At 43.7% G+C, this 21,261-nt stretch overlaps 1 protein-coding gene across 1 annotated transcript in view; it reads left to right on the top strand.

Annotated features, from left to right (window-relative positions):
• The first annotated feature begins 965 nt into the window (after window positions 1–965).
• Window positions 966–21,261, top strand: part of MED13 (mediator complex subunit 13) — a 49,762-nt gene continuing 29,466 nt past the window's right edge. Inside the window, exons 1-3 of the mRNA XM_085078476.1 lie at window positions 966–2,498; window positions 4,375–4,609; window positions 13,764–13,932. Of these exons, the coding sequence (XP_084934602.1) occupies window positions 2,433–2,498; window positions 4,375–4,609; window positions 13,764–13,932 (470 nt within the window). The 5' untranslated portion in view covers window positions 966–2,432. The remainder of the gene's footprint in view (window positions 2,499–4,374; window positions 4,610–13,763; window positions 13,933–21,261) is intronic.

Raw genomic sequence — 21,261 nt, forward strand, 5'->3', positions numbered from 1 at the left:
CAAAAGCTGGGCTGGACTCTGCTCCGTGGTGCCAACACCAGGACATGGCACAGAGGGCACAAACCGATGCCCAGGGAGTTCCACCTGAACCTGGGGAACAACTTGTGCAAGGACAGGGCACCGGAGCAGATTACCAATAGAGCGTGTGGAGCTCCCTCCTAGGAATATTCCAGACACAATCCCCTGCCCTGCGCTCCGGGCTGACCCTCTCGAGCAGGGCGGTGTGCCCAGCTGCCCCACTGCAGGTCCCGCGGCCCCGGCCGGAGCGGGACTCGAACCCGCAGCCCCTTCCCCTCCGCCGCGCCGCAGCCCGGCGCCGCCGCTAGATGGCGCCGCCCCAACGAGCAAGGCGGGCGCTCCGCAGCGCCAAGGACGCCCCTAGCGGCCGCGCGCCGCCGCCGCACCCGCCTTCCCCCAGCGGCGCCGGCGGCCATGGCGGTGCGCGCCCACGTGACGGCGCGGCGGCCAATGGGAGCGCGGCAGGGGGGCCCCGACCGCCGTCCCTGTGGCCGCCATTAAAGAAAAAGGGTCTCGGAATTAGCCGGGAGCCGGATCCGCTCCCGCTCCGGCCATGGGGGACCCGCGCTGAGCCTCCCGCCGCCACACGATGCCGCGGCCGGGCAGCCGCCGACAGAGGCACCGCTGAGGGGAGGCGACGCGCCGGCGGGGGCTTCGCGGCACCGACTCCGCCAGCGGCGGCGGCAGCGGCGGCGTCCCTGTGTGTCGGCGGCGCCGGGAATTGCGGGGCTCCGAGCCCTTCCTTGGGGCCGAGCGGAGCCCGGGGCTCGGCCGCCGCCTCCCCGCCCTGCCCAGAGCCTCGGGGAGGGAGCCCAGCGCCCCGCGGGAGCCCAGCGCACCTGAGGGGAGCGGAGCGAGCGCTCTCGGGGCTCCCGGCACAGACCGTTCCGGCCGGAGACGAGCGGTTTTTATATCCCCCCCCCCACCGCCGCCTTTTTTTTTTTTTTTTTTTTTTTCTCCTCTCGTTTCTTATTTTTTTTTCCTTTATTTTTAAAGGACCGGCCTCGCAGCTGAGCTGGTCCTTGCCCGCCTCGCCGCCCCCCCGTGCCCGGGCTGTGGCGGGGGTTCTGCTCCCCTGAAGAGACTTTGCGGGGTCCCTGTGCCCCCCAGGACAGCCGGGCTCCCCGAAGACACTCTGCGATTTACAGCCTCCTCCTCCTCCTCCTCCTCCCCCGAAAAGGCTGCCGATCGGCCTCCCGGAGACTCCTCCATCCTTCCCCGAAGAGACTTCGAGGGTCACCCGCAATTTCCTCCTTCCACCCCTCTCCCCCTCCTCCCTCCTTTCCCCACGGAAGGAATTTTTACCCGGCGGAGGATATTTTGGTTTCGCCCTCGCTGCGAAGAGTATTTCGTTTTGGGGAGGGGGGTTTTCCACCCGGGAATTTAATCCCCCGCTGGGCTGCCGAGGAGACTTTTTGCGGCCTTTCTCTCTCAAGGAATACCTTCCCCCCTCCCCTGCCCCCGCAGATGTTTTTTTTTGGGGGGTTACAACCCCAGGAAATATTTCTTGCTCTCGCCTTTACGAATTCTTCAGACCGGCCTTGCTTCTCTGGCCCCCTGAAGTTTGTTTTTATGATTTTTAAATTTTAATTTATTTGGAGGATTTTTGGAGCAGGGGAGAAGAATCTGACCCCCCCACACCCTGTTGCCCTCGGACTCCGAAGAGACGAGCCTGGATTTTTCTCTCTCCCACGGCCAATCCTTCCCAGTCATTCCACAATTTGCCCCTTTCTCATCTGATGACTAAAGGAACAGCAGGAAGAGGAGGGGGGGTTCTGGATTAATTGCCCCCGCTGGATTATTTATTTTTTCCTACTTCTCTCGCTTGGCATCTGAGAAGAGAGGAAGGAGGGATGTCAACTGATTTTTACCCCTAGCCCCCCTGGATTAATTACCCCATTTTTATTCTCTTGTTGGATCAATTACCCCTTCACCTTACCTCCTCTCCCTCCCCTCCTTATGCGAACGAGAAGACAAGAGGAACAGGGAGGATTTTGATCTTAATCTCCCGTCGTTGGATTACTTACCACCTCCCTCTTTCTGTTCTCCCCTTCCACGGCGGCTTTACACCCCCGTTTGAGCTCCAGAAGACGAGAAAACGCTCTGAGTTCCTCTTTAAATTTTTTTTTTAATTTTTTTTTTTAATATATTTTTTTTACCCCCCTCTCCCCTACCTCTCTCTCTCTCTGTTCGCGGGTTATTTCCCCTGCCACTATTTCGCGTGCGTGTGCGTGTGTCCGTAAATCCCTTATTTAATTGTATTATTATTTGTGCGTGTGCAGAGCCCCCCTCCCCCTTTCCCTCTCGCTGTCTGTCTCTCCCTCTCTCTCCCTCTCTCTCTCTCTCTCTCTGTCTGTCTCTTTCTTTCTTGTCGGAGGCTGTGGGATAATGGCGTGTGGGTTGTGGCTGTGAGGATGAGTTCCTGCTTCGTGCCGAACGGGGCCAGCCTGGAGGATTGCCATTCCAACCTCTTCTGCCTGGTGAGTGTTCGCCCGCGGCTCGCACCCGCCCGGGGCTACCGAGGGAAGGGCTGGGAGCTCCGGGGGAGGGGGAAGGGGCAGTGGAAAGCAAAGCAGCCATTTTTAGCAGAGCTTCTGCTGGATGAGCCCTCGGAGTAGGCCCTGCCTGGAGCAGCCAACTCTCCCATGCCCCTCTGGTTCCCCTCCATCGCTGTCTGTCTCGCCTCGCCCCTCCCTCCGCTTTCTTCCTGGATAGCAGCCTCCCCGCAACTCGCCTTTTCCTTCCCTTCCCGTGCCTTCCAACTTTTCCTCCTTTCTCCCCTCTCCCTGCCTCGGAGCGTGGTGTTTCTCGCAGGGGAAGGGAGCTGCTGCTGCTGCTGCTCCTCCCAGCCCCACATCTCGGGGAACTTTCTCTCTTCCCTCCCCATTCGTGACATCCCAGGCAAATCCCGAGGTGAAACCTCCCTTCTTCTCCCTGCTTTTAGACGGATCCCTTTCCCTGCTTGGTTTTATCCTGCTTTTGGTGATGCCCTCCCTGCCTTGTGTTTTGATGTGCACCATTTTGTAGTCTTTTTTTTTTTTAAACCCAAGTATCAAACCGTTCGCATTGTTGATTTTTTTGGTAGCTCCGAAAGTGAATTGGATATAACTGGACTGTGATGCAATTTTTTGGTGGCTGTGCTGAGCTGTTTCATCAGCTTTTAATGCAAATGAGCTAATCTTAGCCGCCTGCCTGATATTTATGATTCTGGAGATTGTTACAACAATCCTGTGCCAGGCTGTGGCACTCATATTTTTGGATGGAGGGGAATCTGGACGGCCTGACCGTGTCTGCAGCCTGCATCAGGCCTGCAGCTCCAGATTAAGAGTGCAATTTTAAATCTGAAAGTCTTTCTAAAGTAGCAACTGTTGCAGACAACCTTTCATCTAAATTGCTCTCCTGCTGAAGGTGGGGAGGCTGCCATGTTAGGTTTAAATGTTGCAGTAATCTTTTGTGTGTTGTCATATTGGGAGACAAAAAATAGTAACTTCTTAGCAAATGCCAGCCTGCCTTGCTCTCCCTTGCCAGAGAGAACCTGGGGCAATGCCTCTCCTACCTGCCTTAAGGTGCTTGTGCTCCAGTGAAAAAACTTAGTGCTAAAACTTGGTGTTGTGGTGTAGCTAATCCAGGAATTGTCTTTATCTCATTACACGCAGTAGTAACTCTTTCCCTGTGTAAAGTCAAATTAATTTTTGCCTGGGAGGGGTTTAGTGGATCATGATCAGCGTGGATACAGATCTAACATATCACTGAATGATCAAGCTAGGATTGAAATTCTTGAAATGTGGTGTGAGGAATGAAAAGTATGCTAGCTCTTGGTAAAACCAGTGAACACGAGAGGCTTATTGGTGGAGAGAGACAGAGAATTTTTTTTACAATGGAGAAACTTGTGAAATTTTCCAAAGTGGTAGATGGCTGGAAGAATGTGTGATTTACTGTATCACCTATTTCCATGCAGTAATCTTGGATGGAAAAGGCAGTGTGTGCATAAGTAAGCAAAAAGAAAGATGTTCTTTGCTAAGGCAAGTGTTTAGGAGATTGGACACTTGCAGCCTGTGAATAACAACATTACTCACTCGTCTTTCACTCTCTTACTTTAAATCAAGTCTGATTTTTCTCTGTGTAACCTTAAAGCTGCAGTGCAAAAGAGCAGCTCTTGCTTTACTGCAGTTATTTAATGAGCTATTAAACCAGGATGCCTGATTGCTTCCAATTTATCTCCTAACACACCCAAAACTTCCCAAAACGTCAAATTTTGGGAGGATCAACCCTCCCTCTCTCCCCCCACCATCACCTCATAGCAGGACGTGCTTGCTGGAGGTACACACAACTTGACTGTGCTTTTCTCTCCCCCAGGCTGATCTCACTGGCATTAAATGGAAGCGCTACGTGTGGCAGGGCCCAACTTCTGCCCCCATTCTCTTCCCGGTCACGGAGGAGGATCCCATCCTGAGCAGCTTCAGCCGCTGCCTCAAGGCCGACGTGCTCAGCGTGTGGCGCAGGGACCAGCGGCCTGGCCGCAGGGAGCTCTGGATATTCTGGTGGGGGGATGACCCCAACTTTGCTGACCTGATCCATCATGATCTCTCAGGTAAGAGCTTGGCTGGACCTTCCTCTGGGCGCTGAAAGGCTGCTGGTGTTGCTGGTGTCTGTACCAAGTGGAATGGTGTCTCTAGAAAAGACAAATTTATGGCTAGAACCCTCACTGAATTATCACAGCACTGCCCAACCGTCTGCTCTGTGTTCAGCTCTCCTTGGACTGCTGGATTTTCAAGAACCAAGGGTTTCTTGCTCCATACTTGTTTCCTTGAAAACAAAACAAAACACCACGAGCCTATGAGTTTTGGCAGCTTCTTCATGAGAAAGCTGTGCTGAAAAGCCGTGCCTGTGATTCACAAGTGATGTCTTAAACGTGTTTTGATTAGATCCCTTTTGTTGGGCAATTAGAATTTTCAAATTCAAATAGTAAAGCTCATTTTATTATGTAATGAGAATCGTAGAGATCTGGACAGCTCTGGAACTGTTTGGAGTTGGTTTGGTTGGAATTCACACCATCAGTGAGAAGCCCTCAGAAGGTACCTGGAGCCAACCAGCTGTTTCCAGGCAAAAATCTGTAAACCTTCAGTTTTTCTGATTCCTCTCTCCTCCTTTTCCCAGTGCTCTGAACCTGCTTTCAAACCCAGCCTTTCGAAAAGACTGACAATATTTGTATTTCTCAATAACGCTGTACTTCAAATTTGGCACCTTCTTTTGGAAATGTTTACTTGTTGAGCTCAATTCCCCACGTAGATTCCCCACTTATCAGCAAGGTGACGAAGTTAGATATTTAAATTGGGTGAGTCTAAAGGTGAGACTAAACTAATTCCAGGGGGGGAAAAAAACCCCAACAAACACATCACTCTAATTTCCTTTCAAATAATGTACAGTATTCAGATTACTGAAGTGTAAAATGAGACCAAGGTTTGGTGACCTGGTAACCAGAAATTGTTAATGCTGCCTGTGTGTGTGGATAAGCTGGAGAACAAACAGGAGTTTAAAGTGCCACTGAGGAAGTTGACTTGAAACAATTTAATAGCGTGTGGAATTTTCATACAAAAATACTGTGATCTGAGAAACAATTGAAGTGCTGAAATGATGTTTATTTCTTTGAATAATTGACTTCAAAGATTGGGCTGTTGCTCCTATTCCTGTCTGTCCTGGAACTACAAACTTTGCATTTTAAATGGCACTTACACTGGAGTTTGCTTGATATTTTAGTGCATTTAAGGCTTCCTTATTTTGACCTATAAATAACCTTAGTTTTGACCTGCAGGGAACATCCTTTGTGTGGCTGAGATGTAAAACTTAGACCAAATGTTGGGAGTTTTTGGCCTTGCCCTGCCCTCAGCCAAGACCAACACTCGTGTGGAAGGAGCTGTGTGAATTCTGTGTACTCTTAGCTGTGGGATTAAATCCAGACAAACACATTTTGAATGGGAAATCCAGTGAAATTTAAGCCATTTGCAAAGTGCAATTCTGCACTGCCTAACCACTAAAACTGTTTGAACAACTTTCTTTGCCTTCTCTTGCCTCTGTCTCCTGGTGATTTAGCACAGAGGGGCTTTTTGAAAGCAGCAGTGGTTTGTAGCTGGAGTTTTAGATCAGCATCTTGTTTGTGCTTGTACAGAATTACCCTTTTGCCCAGGTAGATAAGCAGGTATCATCCCAGGGACTTACCAACTCTTAACCTCTCTTAGGGTATAAGGGAGACATAGTGGAGGATTAGAGTCTCCCAGGCATGTCTTTGGGTATTTTCTTTGTCACCTGTTTTCAGGTCACCTGTGGCTGCCTGTGCCTCAACACAGCTGCTGCACACGTGTCCTGAGTGCTGCTTGTACTCATGAGGCTGTCACCTGTGTGTGTGTGGGTGTGTGTGACACCTTGGGCTCTGCAGGCATCTTTTTGTCCTCTTTTAATGAAAAAGGGACATTATAATCTGTCAGTGTGTGTTAGGCTCTTCTGCCCAGCAGCTGATGCAGATCCTCATCAGTTGGATTGCAGAGGAGGTGGCTGAGGGTTGCCCACACCTGCACTTTTTCTCTTTGCTGTTGCACAAAATCTTAATGTGGATCTCCTGGAAGAGAGAATTATGGCTGAACCCAAACAATGTTATCTGACCTTTGTCGTAGCCTAATGGATTTTTTCATCGTGGACAATTTCTCCTGGTAATTCACACTGCCTTGTTCTCCCAATGATTGCTTGTTACATTTTCAATGGGAATGATAAATGACTTCTTAGCAAAGGCTTGTTACCTGCAAAATTGATTGGAAATTGTTTGCTGCTGGAGGTTGAGGTGCTGCCTCATTTAGAAGTTTGCTGCTGGATGGGTGAAGGATTGTCCTGAAGGATGGGGAGAGGGAGCAAATCTGTTCCTTAGTGCCTTTGGACAGATTTCTCCTGGGGAAGTGGTCTTTGAGAGAGCCCTGCTTAGAAATCTTCCAGAGCCACAATAATAACTCTTGATTCTGGCTCCCTTTGGTGTGAAACTGCCTGCTAAGGAGAGGTTGATATTTTGACAGTTTCTGACTTTTTTGGTGATTTGTAGTTTCAGTGGACAATGGGTGTTCAGTGACTGGAACACATCTTGGTTATCAGCCCTGGGGGATTTGAAATATGTCAGCCTTCCAGAACCCTTTTGTCCCCTTCCAGAACCCTTCCAGAGGGGATGTCCAGTGTTGTGAATGTACATCTATGCATTAGAAATGACAAAAATAAATGCTATCTCCCTCTCCAGCTGCACATTCTAGAAGTTCACTCTGCCCTGCAGTCACGTTTGAATCCTGCTCCTGGCTCTGTCGGAGTTCTCCTTCCTTCCAAGCCTTGGATAAGTGTCTTGTTGATGGTCAGGGATTGTTGTTGCCTGGGGGCATGTCAAAAGGAGACTTGTTCAGAGATGCTGATTGATCAGGAATATTGACTTCACTCAATCATTTATTTTTTTCCCCTTCCCTAGGAACCTACTTACTGTACATACAGCCGAAAAAACAGAGGTCTGTTTCTAACCCAACGTAGCTAGAGGCAGACAGAAGTTAGTGAAATGTTATTTTAGCCTCTAACAACCTCAAAGGTTATGTTTTTGTTCTGACAGTGAGGCTTGATTATAGTAATTCTTGCAACTCAAACCTTAAAGTAGGACATCTCTTCCAATTTCAGAAGGCAGCAGTCTCTCACTGCTCTGATCAGCAGTTATTTTATTAGAAAGGTTCTTTCTTATTTTCATGTGGCTACCTCTACACTTGGATTTTTTTTTTTATTTTTAAATTGGCAGTAGATGATTTTAAACCTGAGAACAGTCAGGTATGAATTATGTACAAGACATAGTCCCAAGGAAATGGTTACAATTTGATTAATGCTGGGGTAGGGGAATGCTGCTATATGGCTTTGACCTTCAAATTGCATCTTTTAAATGGTGAGCTGCAAGATGCATCTTTTTCATCCTGGTGTCTATTAAATTTGGTTAATTTACTTTAAAAATTAAAGAGTTGTCTGTCATATATCAAGGTAATAAGTTTTCATTTGCTGAACGGTCTGTGAGGGCTAAATGTATAAAAATAATGCTGGTTGGTGGAGAGCTTGGAAAAATCCTGCTGCTTGTCTGTGTGGTGAAAACAGTCATGGCAGCCAAGACTAATATGTGTTGTGTGGTTCTTGATGCATGTGCATTACAGATCAAATGCCTGTCCCCAAAAAACCAGTGAGGTGTGCTGCTGTCAGCACAGAGTGTCTCATCACTCCAGCACAATGGAAACCAGAGGATGAGGCAGTGATCATCCAAGGGGCTGCAAACCCTGCCAGTTGCAAGGAGTTGGCAAAGGCAGCTTGGAAAAGAGTTCAGCCAGTGATGCTTTTTCAAAATAACAATTGATTATTAAGATCATGTAACTTCCACCCAAGGAAAAAGAAAAAAAAAAAGAAATGAAACCACTAAAAAAAAGAATTTAAACCATTTTGCACCTGATGTCAGCATGGTGAGCTGCAGCCCCTTGCCTGTGAGGGATCTGTGTGTTCTGTGGCAGTCAGGAAGGCATTCCAAGTGTTCTTGCTGCATTGATGCTTCAGCATTTCTTTAGTCCTCCATGTTAGAGATGTAGCCACTTAAGCAAAACTGCTGATAAGCATTATGCAGAAATTACTGAGGCAGTTTTATCAAACTTCTGTGACTTGCTGTGAGCTCAAAGGTGACAAAGATTTAACTTTTTCTCCCCTCTTTTCCTTGACCAACATGCATGTGAAATCTGTGTGGAGTCAGGTGAAAAATGCTTTGTCACAGCCAGTGAGGATTTGGCATCATGTCATGTTGGTTGTATGAACAATGTCACATGCAAAATTATATATATTAATTAGAACAATGAAAAATTTCACTTATATTTTTCAATCTACCTGCATATGGAATCACTCAGTGAAGGAGGAGGACGTTGGATCATTGAGCTGGGAAGTTTTTTAGTTTTTTTGTAGCCCAGACTTGCCCAATTTAAACCCAACAAATAGTGAGGGAGAGCTGTTACCTTGTTATCCTTATAAACAGCCATGGCTACACACTTGCAGAAAAGTTATACTTTTAAATTGGCAATATTTAGAGAATGTTCTGCTGGGTGGAAAGTACAAAACCTCTATGTGTGATACTGATAAAGGGCAAGCAGCACAGAACTCACCTGGAATGGTGCTGAATATTTTCAGTGTGGTATTTGGGACAGTTTGCATATGCAGAGTCTTGTATTTCCACTCTGTTCAGTGGCTGTAGATAACAAACACAACTCTGCTAGAATCAAACTTAGGTTGTCTTCCTTGGCTTCTTAAATTGATGTTTTTAAATTGTATTTTCCTTTTTTCCATCAAAATCTGTTGCTTCTCACTCGTTTCATAAGGGATATAGGCCCTCAAAACAGTATTTCAGTAGCTTTGCTGGGTAATTCTCACTTTGAGCAATTTAAAGCATTTTAATTCAAAAATCTGGTTTTTAAATAGAAAACTTTTACTCCAAGTGTTTCTGCCATATCATCACAGTGTTGCATAAAGCAGGAATTTCACACAACTTTGCTTATTTGCTTCCCTTGGAATCTGAGGCTTCTATAGGAAGTTTAATTGCATAAATCAGGTTTGTGTCAGTGTTTCTGTGAGTGGCACAGCAGAAAGGGAGCCTGGGAGGTAAGAAATGCTTCCAAAAGATTCATCTCAGTCATGATATGAAAGAATGGATTTTCTCCCTATGTAATTGAAGTAAGTGGGGGAATTGTAGTCCAAAGTGGAGGCTTTGTTTCTTTGCATAGTTTATTTTAGAGGTTCATTGAGCATTAGGAAAATATTTTTAATGGTGTGGTAAACATTCAGCCTTTGTAAGAACTGGTGTTCTGTGTGTTAAAGGAAGGAGGGAAATCCATGTTCTTAAAAGTTATTAAAAATTATATTTTCAAGACTCTGTATTTGCCTGTTGCAATATAGATTTGTCATTGTATATAATATATGTATTACTGCTGAGAAATACTTGATTAATAAATTTACCTAAAGATCTGGGAGTAACAATAGGCTTTAAAAACCTGACATGAGTTAAATTACAAGGTTTATAGATACTCTTTCAGAATTCAGTAAAAACTGCAAGGGTTTTATGTTCTGAGTGAGCTCCAAACTTTCCTCACTCCTCCAAGAGCACCACACAGACAGAAGGGATAATCAGTAAAAAAATGAACTTTACTGGTTCAAGTGAACTGTAGGAAGAATGGAAAGTAGAACATAAAAGAACTGAAGGCAAGTGGCCTCCAGTAAAATTGGTAATATCAAGAAGATGCTGACTGAAAAGGTTTATTTATGTGTAATATCCAAATTGCTCTTCCCTGGCTGTTGTTTCCATGAATTCTTCATTCCCTGATAATTTCTAGCTTCATTTGAGGAAAACTCTAATAGGTGATGTAAAGAGAGAAGGAGCAGTGGGATATGGATGTAAATTGTTTAATGGATTGACATAAAAATAAGTGTGCTGGGGAAGAGCTGAGTGGGTTGGACAGCTGAGAGAACTCATCAAAAATCAAGCACTTGCAACTTTTGCATTGCCAGAGCACTTTTGTGGATAACACTTGTCCAAAGTGAAATTGTGGCTTAGCACCTTTTGAAAATGAGTCAGCAACTTATTTTGGTTTGTTAGCATTATCAGATGGAACATTTGAATTTATTGTTTGAGAAAGATTAGAAGACAAAAGTGCCTCTTCCTCTCCCCCTCTGCTAATGAATGGTTTGCTGTGTACAATTTTCTATTAAGTGGGAGGGGTTTTCTCACGTCGAGAAACAACAATTTGAATTAAGAAGAAAAATAGTTGGCAGATGTGAGCAGATGTCATGTTTGCTCCTCTCCACCACTAAAGATGGGGGAAGGGGAATGACTAAATTGACTTCAGAAAGTCAGAGAACACTTACTGCTGTTTTTTTGGGGTTTTTTTTGCATGAATTTGAATAATGTTCTGGAATGAGGATTTCTGTACCTGACAGCTTTTTACCTTTTCTTTCTGGCAAGGTGCACTTCAGTCAGAGCAGGTGCTCTGGTGAGCAGATATTGGGGTTTTCATTCTGATTTCCAGCTCTTGCCTGACACTCTCCACACACACACTCAGCTAAGAGCTCTGTGCTTCAGCAGTAAACCAAGGGAGGAGAGTTTTTAAGAATTACATCTTGAGACAAGTTCTTGCATGGAAACTTGCTCATAACTGGTGGTCAGCTGGTAATGATCAGTGAAGCACCTGAGTACAGAGAGTGGAAACCACTGTGACCATCAAAATCAGATTTGTGTTACTTCAGTATCTTCACAACTTCAGCATCTTCCATGGCATTGCTTCACTAATGTGCCAAAACAAAATCAGGCATAAAAGTGGAATTAGCTCCTTCCATTCCCTCTTCTAGAAGGTCATGGATGTGCTTGGAATGATTCCTAGAAATGACAAGAGCCATGCACAAACCAAGTGTTTAACCTTTGAAATGGTGTGGAGTTTATTGTGCAGGTAAAGTCCAATATCCCTGAGCTCTGTAGTTAATGTTTGCTCTGCTGAGCTGCTTTTTGGCCTCTCTGGGGCAGAGCTGCTGTGCCTGGGCATCCACCAAAGCTGGAGCTGGGGTACAACCTCTGGGCTTGGCACGGGCACTTTACACCCTTTGACTTTGGACTTTTGTTGCTTTTTGTTACCACAGTGGTGGATGATGTTTCTTCAGTGAGTTACTGTGTTATCTTGTAGCTTTGCAGTTTTTAAAAACAAGTTTTTGCTAAACTCCAGGTCTGCAGTGGGGTGGTGGGGTGGGAAAGTGGTGGTGAGGTTTCTGCTTTGGGAAACGCTGCTCCTTGTTTTTCCTCGTCTTTCCCAGAAAATTATTTCATGGCATGATTCATCTGTAATAATGCACACCTCTTCTTTGCTAAATGATGGGGCAGGTCTGTTTACTCTTATTCTGGCCCTCAGAGTTACTGGGAGTAACTTTTACTCACAATTCTGGTCTTGTGTGGAAATGTGCTTTTTCTTGTCTGGAATATAACAAAATACAAACGTGGTCACTGGTTGCAATAGTATCTTGAAATTCCCTTCTCTGTGCATCTTAAATATTGTGTATTTTAATAATTGGTAAGGTTTTGTCCTAAATAAAGCTCTTAGGTGTCTGGTTTTCTAGATGCTCTCTAATTTAAGGATATCAAGACTTTAGTTAATAATATTGCAACCTTTTAAGCTTGTAAGTGGCTTCCAGAGAAAGGTGAAGGGGCTTATTTCCAAGGGGGATTTAAAATGCAAGGACTTGGCTGTGTTGCTGAGGTTTTCTGTCTGTGGAGCAAAGCAGAGGAACCCAAATCCTCTGTGAAGGAGAGGTGAGCAGGCAGGGCACTGCTGGACTCAAACCCCATTCCCAGCAGATGTTCAGGGACACAGAATGTGACACATGAGCAACCTGTCCTCACCTTGGGCTCTGCGTGGAGCTTGGAGCAACGACCTCCACAGGTCCCCTTCGACCTAAATTATTCCATGACTACCCAGAGACTGGAGTAAAAATGTCTCCTTATCTATGTCAGACCAACTCCTTGTCTCTGCTGCTACCTGGAGTATCAAAGCAATGGCATTTGAAGAGTAACTCTGCTAGGTTAGTGCAAGGAGACCAGGAGGAGATCCTTGGGGATAGATGGAAAACACAAAATATGAGGCATTACAGCCATAAAGGTAATCATTGCCAGTGATCTAAGGACAACATCTCAAGCTTTATTGTGTTATTCTCTTTATCAGGGTTGCTGGGGATGAATGATATCAGATATATCCTCAGAGACACCCCAGGAACTTGCAGATATCCCTTGTTTTCCCTGGGTAATGGAATTGTAGTGCCAGTGCAGCTTGTGCTTTGGGGGTCTCTAGACCCTCTTCAAACACTGAGTATGAACCAGAGTGGTGGAAGAGCTTGCAGTTTCTTGACATAAATCTTGCTTTTCCATTTGGCAAATCAACTTGGCTTGTGCAATTTGGGTTCCATGCCTGTGTTTTTGGGGCACAGAAGATGTCAGTTTTTGACTCTAGAATCCCATCAGTCAGAATTGGGCTTTGTTTTGCTCCTTGCTGGTTTTTCTCTTCTGCATACATCAGAAAGCACCACTAGACTGCTTAAATATCTTCATTTCTGGTATTGAATTAAAAAGAAAAATGACAGTTTTGAGTCTCCTGGTGAGAATCAAGTCACTCTTACCAATATTCTGAATCTGAGTATTTTTCATCATCTCCAGCAAACTGTTGAACATTGAGGGTCAGTTGACTGCTGACTTTTGTTCCTGGCTTTCCTCAGTCAATGGTACTCAGAGACACCAAGATATATTGAAAGTCTTCCTTTGGTAAATTTATTTTTAAGCATGATGAATAACTGAGACTCCCCAAACCATGAACCACCTTGCAGGCAGATCCCACAGTGCTCCTGAAGCCTGAAATACCCAACGTGCTGCTGCTACTTGTTTCCTTTTGTGTACAAATAACTGTTGAATCTTCTTGCCTTGTGGGGGATGAGATATTTTCACAGCTGATCACTTTTAGCAGTTCTACTATTATCAAGTAAGTAGTTATCTGCACACGACAGGCTGGTTTTGGTTGCATGTTCTGCCGTGAATATCTCAAAAGCTTGAGACAGAGAAAAGGGTATTTACTGTGAGGTGTTTGAAATAACAGATGGAATTCAGTGGTGATTCCTGTTTTCCCCTTGCCTTGCAGAGGAGGAAGATGGTGTTTGGGAGAATGGACTCTCCTACGAGTGTCGCACTCTGCTCTTCAAGGCTGTGCACAACCTGCTGGAGAGGTGTCTGATGAACAGGAACTTCGTGCGCATCGGCAAGTGGTTCGTGAAGCCGTACGAGAAAGATGAGAAACCCATCAACAAAAGGTAGGAGGCTTCATTTTGCTTTATTCAACAAATTGTAGGGTTTATTCTTTGTGCTAGAAGAAAGGTTTAATGAGGAGAATGCTGTGTGTGAGTTATTCTGGAGACTGGATCTCTGCTCTTATTGTTCTGCTTTTTTGGAGTTCTTCAAAACTTTCTTATGCTGAAAGGAAGTAATGCTAAATGTAGCAGCATCTTCTGTGTTGCTACCCATATCCACACCATGGATAATGGGGATGTTGGGAGAGAAGGTAGAATCTTCTAGAAATGAAGAAAAAGATACCTGAATGAAGAAAAACCTGCCCTGGACCTGCAGGTGACTGGGACTAATTCTGCTTGCAAACACTAAGAAAAGAAAAGCTCACTGTAGAAAGCTCTTTGCAGTTCCCACCTGAGCTTTGGCTCAACTGCATCCTCTGGGAGATGCTGAGAGTTTGGGATGTCAGCTCCTGGTCAGAAAGAGGGTGCTGTCTGGGAATGCTGGTGTTAACAGAATCCATGTGGTCTCCATGCTGAGGGGGAGGAGGGCGAGGAGAGAATTTTTTGATCTAAATTGGAAGGACTTCTTCTCATGGTTCTAACGTGGTTTGACACGGTCTATGTTGCCTAGCAATAAATAATGAAATGAATAAAAACTAGGTTAGCTGGAACAAGTTTAATCGCTGTTCCCAAATCAGCTTTTAAAATCCAAAGTAATTTAAAGCTTAGATGATGGGTTTTTTTGTGTGGCTTTTTTTTTTTTTTTTTTGTATGTGTGTGTCGATGTATGTGTTAAATCTTGCATGCAGGAAATTTTGAGATCAGTGGCTTTGCTTTTTGGGTGTGGAGTTGGCCATTGTTGGCATCTTCTGCGAGAAATTTAAACTTGAAAGAAATTTAGAAGCTGTTTTAGAGTGGGAGAAGCAGAAGCACATGTTTGTGTGTGTTTCCATTAGTAGTTGTGAACTGCTGCTTTTAATTTATGTATAAACTTGTCCTTAAGTTCTAGGCATTTCTTTCTCCACCCTGGTCAGGGCAAATGTTTCCTCTCTGGGGTGTCCTTGCCCATCCATTTTTTTTTCTGTGTTGTTGCTATAAATCAATAGGAAAAAGTTTACTTTTAACTATTTTGGCCAATATTGTGTTGGCACAGTCTAGGCTTTCCTCCTTTGAGGAACTGCTTTACCAAATTGCCATTTTAAACTTAGCATTAGTTATGTCATGGATTCTCTGAGAGTAATTCTATAAAGCTCTCCAGAGCAGCTGGAAAAGCTGATGAAAGCTTTTAAAATAAAATAGCTGTGTTTGTTTAATTTGGAGACTCTGATTCTTTCTTAAAGAAGGTCAGAATGTCAGCATCCTTGATGAAAATAACTGAAGGAATTGTGTGCTTACTCACACAATTTCATCATATGTAGCCCAGAACTACTGAAAAAATTTGTAACAAGATTTGACAGATCAGCCAGACCTATACAAAGTTATAATTTTTTTGTAGATGTGGCTGACTTAATTAAAAACCAAACTAAACCCCCAACAGCCCCTCTTGTGTTCATGAGTATTGATGCCCATATCTTAAGAATCAGTCTGGAAGCTGTATTTTTGTCTTTGATCCCATTTTACTTGCTCTGCTGTCTTTGGGAATTTTCTCTGCACTAAAGTTCAGAAACCCTGGGAAGGAATTCCTGTGCCTCTGTAATTTGAGGTAATTTGGCATCCTGGGGATGTGAAGTTTGCTAGTAGTGTGCTTTGGATCATAATTTATCTCACCCTGCACTTTAGGGCTTGGCCAGCCACTCCAGAGACTTGTTCCCTGTGTTTTACAGCTGCAGATTTCAATCAGGTCGGCTGTTCTTGCTGGAAATCTTTAGTTTCAAGGAATTTGACTGGAAATGGAGCAGTCAGTGCCCTTGGTGTGGAGGTGACTCCTTCCCGTGGGCTGAGAGCTGTGTGGCACCTCAGCCCCTCTCTGTCCCTCTGAAGGATGTGCAGATAGAGCTGTTTCTTTCATTTGAAGCTGATCCCATCTGGATTTTTCCGAGTTCTGGTTGAAAGCATGTGCTTCCAGAAGGGGAGATTTTCTGTGCTCTGCTCTCCCAACAATAGCTGTCAGTGGTGGCACAGCAGCCAGGAGGCTGTGATTTCTAATAGGTGTTGGGCTGTGATAACAGCTCCTCCAGCAGCTCTGCCTTCCTGTCTGCTGCTCTGCTGGGTTTTTTTTCTCCTTGTATGAGGTTATATTAAAAAAAAGTCCATGTCATTGTATATTTTCATTTTAAAAGGGCAGTCCTGAGTGTTGGTAATCTGATGCTGGCGTGGCGTGTGAGCAGATGACCAGGGAAGTCAGAATTAGGTAGTTTTAAGTGTTCACTCTTTAGTGATGTGACTCCTAAACCAAATAAACTTATTAAACTACCCTCTATTATTTGATACCTCTTAAATTTTGTTGCTGTGGGAGCTTTAACCCCTGAGCTGTCTGCGTTGTGCTGTGAGGTAACAACCATGCCCTGCTCTTCCCTCCCTCCCCTGCTGCTCCCCAGGCTAAAACCAGCAGTGAGGAAAGTGAGACACTTGAGGATGGGCTGAAATCTGAGCTCTCAGAGCAAGGCACGATTCCTGGGCTGGAGTGAACTCTCTGAGGGGTTCAAGTCTGCTGGTTCCACTCCTGTTCACAGATCAGGCAGGGATGGAGCAGCCAGCTCCCTGAAGGGAGGTGTGTGTGGTGACGTCTTGTTGCCCATTTTTAAATAGGTGATTACAGTTTTTCAGATGAATAAAAGACCAAAAAGAAGATTTTGCTGAAGGTCTTTGCTGCAACCAACCCCCAAAAAAAAAAAAAAATCATTGCCTCTGTATTTGTCACGACCTGTTTTGGTCACTTGGAGACTACAGAAGCTCAATAAACGTGGTTTGAATGACCACACATTAAATTAAAGTTTGACAAGTAGAAATGTCATTCTCTTTTCTCCTTTCCAGCCAATTGTGTTGTTATTGCCACTCTCAGGCAAATATTTGTGTATAGTTTATTCCAAAATCCCTTCATGGGTGTGAGATGGAGGCTGATCTGCCTCATCCCAGTGTCTTCCTCTGCTGGCTGCACTGCCTTTGGATGGGACAGTTCCTCTTACTCATTAATGTTGCATCCCTGGCATAAATATGATTAGGAAACCTGTCAGATTAAATACTATTTTAGATGCAATTTAAACAGATTAAATAGGACACTGCTAATGAAGCCCAAGTACCAAGTGTTTACATGAGGGGCATCTTTTGAAGTTTTGGTAATAATTACAACTCGCTAAACTTTAACACAATTGAAATAGCAGTAAGCAAACAATTGAGTAATCCTGAATTTGTGGGTGGATCTGATAGACAACTGAAAGTCTAGAATGCTAAAAGCTGCTAGATTACTTGTATGGTTGCTTTTTTTTTTTTTCCCCTTGTAATTGGGAAATATGCAACCAATTGCTGTGGGTGGCAAAGCAGAACTTGTGTCTGACGAGTTCACTTAAAAAAATGTGAAAAAACACCAGAGGAAAACACCACACACCCAAAACAAATAAAAAACACCAAAAAACCACCCCCAAAAGCCACTTGAAAATTCATAAGTGATAAGGTTATCATAACTTGCTGCACAGGTTTTCAGGGTAATTCTGTTTACCACTAGTCTGGGTTCAGGATTTTCTAACACCAGACCTTATTCTCTTCTTTTGTTTTCCCATGGAAATACTATTTTAACTCCCTGATGCAAATAATAACTATAAAACTTCATGGGAAATGACTGCTGAAAAATATTCTAGATGTCAATTTGGTTTTATTATAAACCTTTGTCCATGTAGTTATCTTGTTTGGAAGGTGTGCTTATCATAGTCCTGGATAGAAGGTTTTTTTTTTTTCCCTCTCTACCTTGTCTTGCCATGAGGAAGAGGTGGAATTGTGGATGTGATTCCTGAGTTTGGTGGCAGCCCTGCAGTGTGGAATTGGAATGGCCATGGCTGCAGTGTGTGTTTGGGGGATATTTGTTAATTTGGGCCCTGGAAATGGTCCTGCTGTGCCATCAGAAATGTCACTATTGACATTGAACAGCATGGATGGGATCAGCTTTTGCCTCTTTGGTCCTCACTGCCCTTAATTCAAAGGCAATGCTGTGCTTTGGGTCTTTTTTAGCCACATTTCTGCCTCATCCCCCAGTTTGGCTCCCTTTTTCCCATTTCCCATGATCATCTTCCCATAGGAACAGAGTATTTTACTTCTTGATCCCCTGGGAATTATTATTGTCAAGCAACAGAACAAGATTTCTGGGTGCTAAACCTCAAAAATTCCTTCATACCTGAGAGAGTTAACTACCAAAAAACAAGGTTCACCCCCAGGTTTTGAGTTTATTTCTGTCTATTTAGTCTGAAACCAAGCAGCTCTTCCCTTGTAGCACTGGAATATTTTCTATTAAGGCTTCTCAACTCTTTGCAGTGTAAATTTCCTCCCTACGTTAATCTTTAAATCAAACAATGTCAACATTTTTTTTACAACAGCTCTAATGAGGCTGTTCTGGCATCATGTCCCGGCAGGAGAGCAGGTGATGTTTTTCCTTTTACTGTAGACAGCTGGAATTGAGAGCTGCTGTAAGTAGGACAGTGCAGGATAAACAGCAGGAGCTGAGAGCATTGATCACATGATTGTCTCTTTGGAATATTGGGTTGCTACAGAGACTACAAGCAGACAAATTTAGCACTTTACATCACAAAGCAGTTTTCTCTTATTTAGCTTAAATTACACTGGTAGTTGGTTCATCAGGAGGAAAGGGAAAAATGATATGGCTGTTGGTTTTTGGTTCTCAACTGTAAATCTGCTCTTTTTGTTCACTGAACAATAAAATAATACAAAAGCCATGCAGATACTTCAGATTTTGTTAAATGGCAATTTTAGAGTGCATTTCCATTTTGTACTTTGAAAAAATCTGGCTTAGCAAGATGTTTGTAAATGTTTGAGGATGGGAAAGAGCAATGCATGGAAAGCTGTTTCCCTGGCTCTGGAATGTTTAGCTATTATCCTTTTCCCAAATATACTCTGGATCCTTATTCTTTATAGCAAATGTATATTTCCTTGTGAAAGCTCCACTTCAGATAATTGAGATTTGCAGCCTCAAATTAAAGGATGCTAAAGTACAAGGTGACAAGTTTATTAGTCTCATTTAAGTTCTGAAATACAGGGACATGAGCCAAACTGTTTTTTTGGTATTTTTCATAATTGTATCTGGAAAAATATCTACCTTTGTGTGTATATATAAAATTGTAGCTGCATTCTGAAAAAAATCAGCTTGCTTCATTTTAAGACATCATGCTGGAGTTTTAGTGTGTATAAAAATAAAATTGTTTTTATTGGGATGAAGTTAAACCTGTTAATAATGAAGTTAATTTAAAATGTGGAAGTCTAAGGCAACCATGGCTTATTCTGGAGTACAGGTTGCTTGCTACATTAATGTTTGTTTTAGTGCACATAACTCAGTTATGGAATAAATAAATATTTTTAACTCTCAGGTCTAAGTCAAATCAAAACATCCTCAGCCCCAAAGAACGCTTTGGAGAGCCTTTTGACAGGAGTCATTAATGATGTGCTTTGAACTGGAAGGGTTTTTTTTCTACTTTGCTATTAGCTATGTTTTTTTGCTTTGTGTTACCATCAAAATCAGCTTTCTGCTGTATTTCCCTTCCTGGCCATGGGGAGTTACTCAGGGATGCTTGGAAGAACATCTCTGCTCTTTGTCCAGAGTGAGAGAAGCAGCTGGAATTCCAGCTCTGGATATTTCATTTATGATACAGAACGTGCAACTCCCTAGAAAATGTAGCTGTGCCTTTGTTGAGGTTCTTTGCACTGATTTTAGTGTTTTACTTATTTCCTATTTTGCTGATTGCAGCACAAGCACACGGAATTTCCTGCTCCTTTGTAGGCAGAATTAAGATTGTGGGGTTTGGTAATTCAGCACTGCTGATGGGGAGTGGGAATTGAAGTCTGAAATAGGATTGGCTTTTGGAGCAGCAAAGGTGGGAAAGAGATGGAGAAGAAGCTTCTCCAAAGAACTGCTCTGTTGTATTCCAGCTTGGTTAAAGGGAAAAGAAAATAAAAACCATGAAGGGTCTTAGGATTTCATGGGGGTAATGTGTGTGTCACCTTAAACCTAAGCAAGTTTTCATTTCTATTTATTATGAGACTGTTTTTTCCAGCCCAAGAATTTACTACAGAAATTTCAAATTTTTATATGTTTTCAAAAGGAGCTTTTTGATGCTTTGGATTTATTTCAGTGGCACCCAGAACTCATCTGGGGTGAAGGACAACTCTTTGGAAATGCCACAGTTGGGAACTCTCAGGTCTGTGAGATGACAATTCTTGTCAGCCAGTCCTGCTATTGATTCTTGGGGAAAATGCCCCAAGGATTCTGGGCACTGACAAAGGTGTACCAACTTTTGGCAATCATTTTATAATGAAATATTCCAGTCTGTTTATTTATTTATAAACACACACATTAATGAATGAATTAATTAGAAACTTAGCTGACGTGTTTTGCTCCTGAACAAGGTGTGATCTGCCCCACTGCAAGGGAAGTGATGGGATCAGAGCTGGGACAGCCATGAGTCCTGGGAGAGAAATTGCTCTCTGCAGTGTGTGTTTCCCTCCCACAGGGAGTGGCAGCAGAGAGAGTGCAGTTTATAAAGAATTCAGTAAATATTTTGGTTGGGTTAGCAGTGCTTTGGCAGCGTAAGGTGCTCCCACTTCAACTCAGAAGTAATTCACACAGACAATCTAGGAAAACAGGAGATAGTAATTACAGAAAACAAACATTTTCTCTTTCAGCTGAAACATTTGGGTGATCTTTTTTTTTTAAATTTACTATTGAAATGTGCTTTTAGTTGGAGTCTTCCCTGTGCTTGTGCTGTCATGGGGAGGAGGTTGGAGTGTGGATTAGTGGAGTCCTAATGCAGCCAATGTTTGGGAAGCACTTTGAAGATCTAAAGCTCTGCAGAAGTCCTAAAGTGGAGACAAAACCAGACCTAATTAACCTTTTTATCAAGGAGATACTTTCAGCTTTGCTAATGGAAACCTCCTGGAAATGTGAATTTTAGTGTGGTTTCCCCTCCTACCCTTCAGTCGTTCTTACAAAGGTAGAAGTAGAAAGTGTATTGAATTTGTCCACAGCAGCTTCTGTTTTATTCCCGCCATAAAATCATAATTCTTTGTCTCTGAAACTAAAACATCTTTGTGTTGTATGATTAGAGTGGAGAAGGAGCATGGGGGAATCAGATGGTTTTACACAAATGTATTGTAATGGAGTGTAGATGAGGACTGGAGGTTGCTTCAAATAGCACC

This window comes from Lichenostomus cassidix, chromosome 19 (genome assembly GCF_008360975.1).
Source record: "Lichenostomus cassidix isolate B80296 chromosome 19, HeHo_3.0, whole genome shotgun sequence".
Taxonomy (NCBI): Eukaryota; Metazoa; Chordata; class Aves; order Passeriformes; family Meliphagidae; genus Lichenostomus; species Lichenostomus cassidix.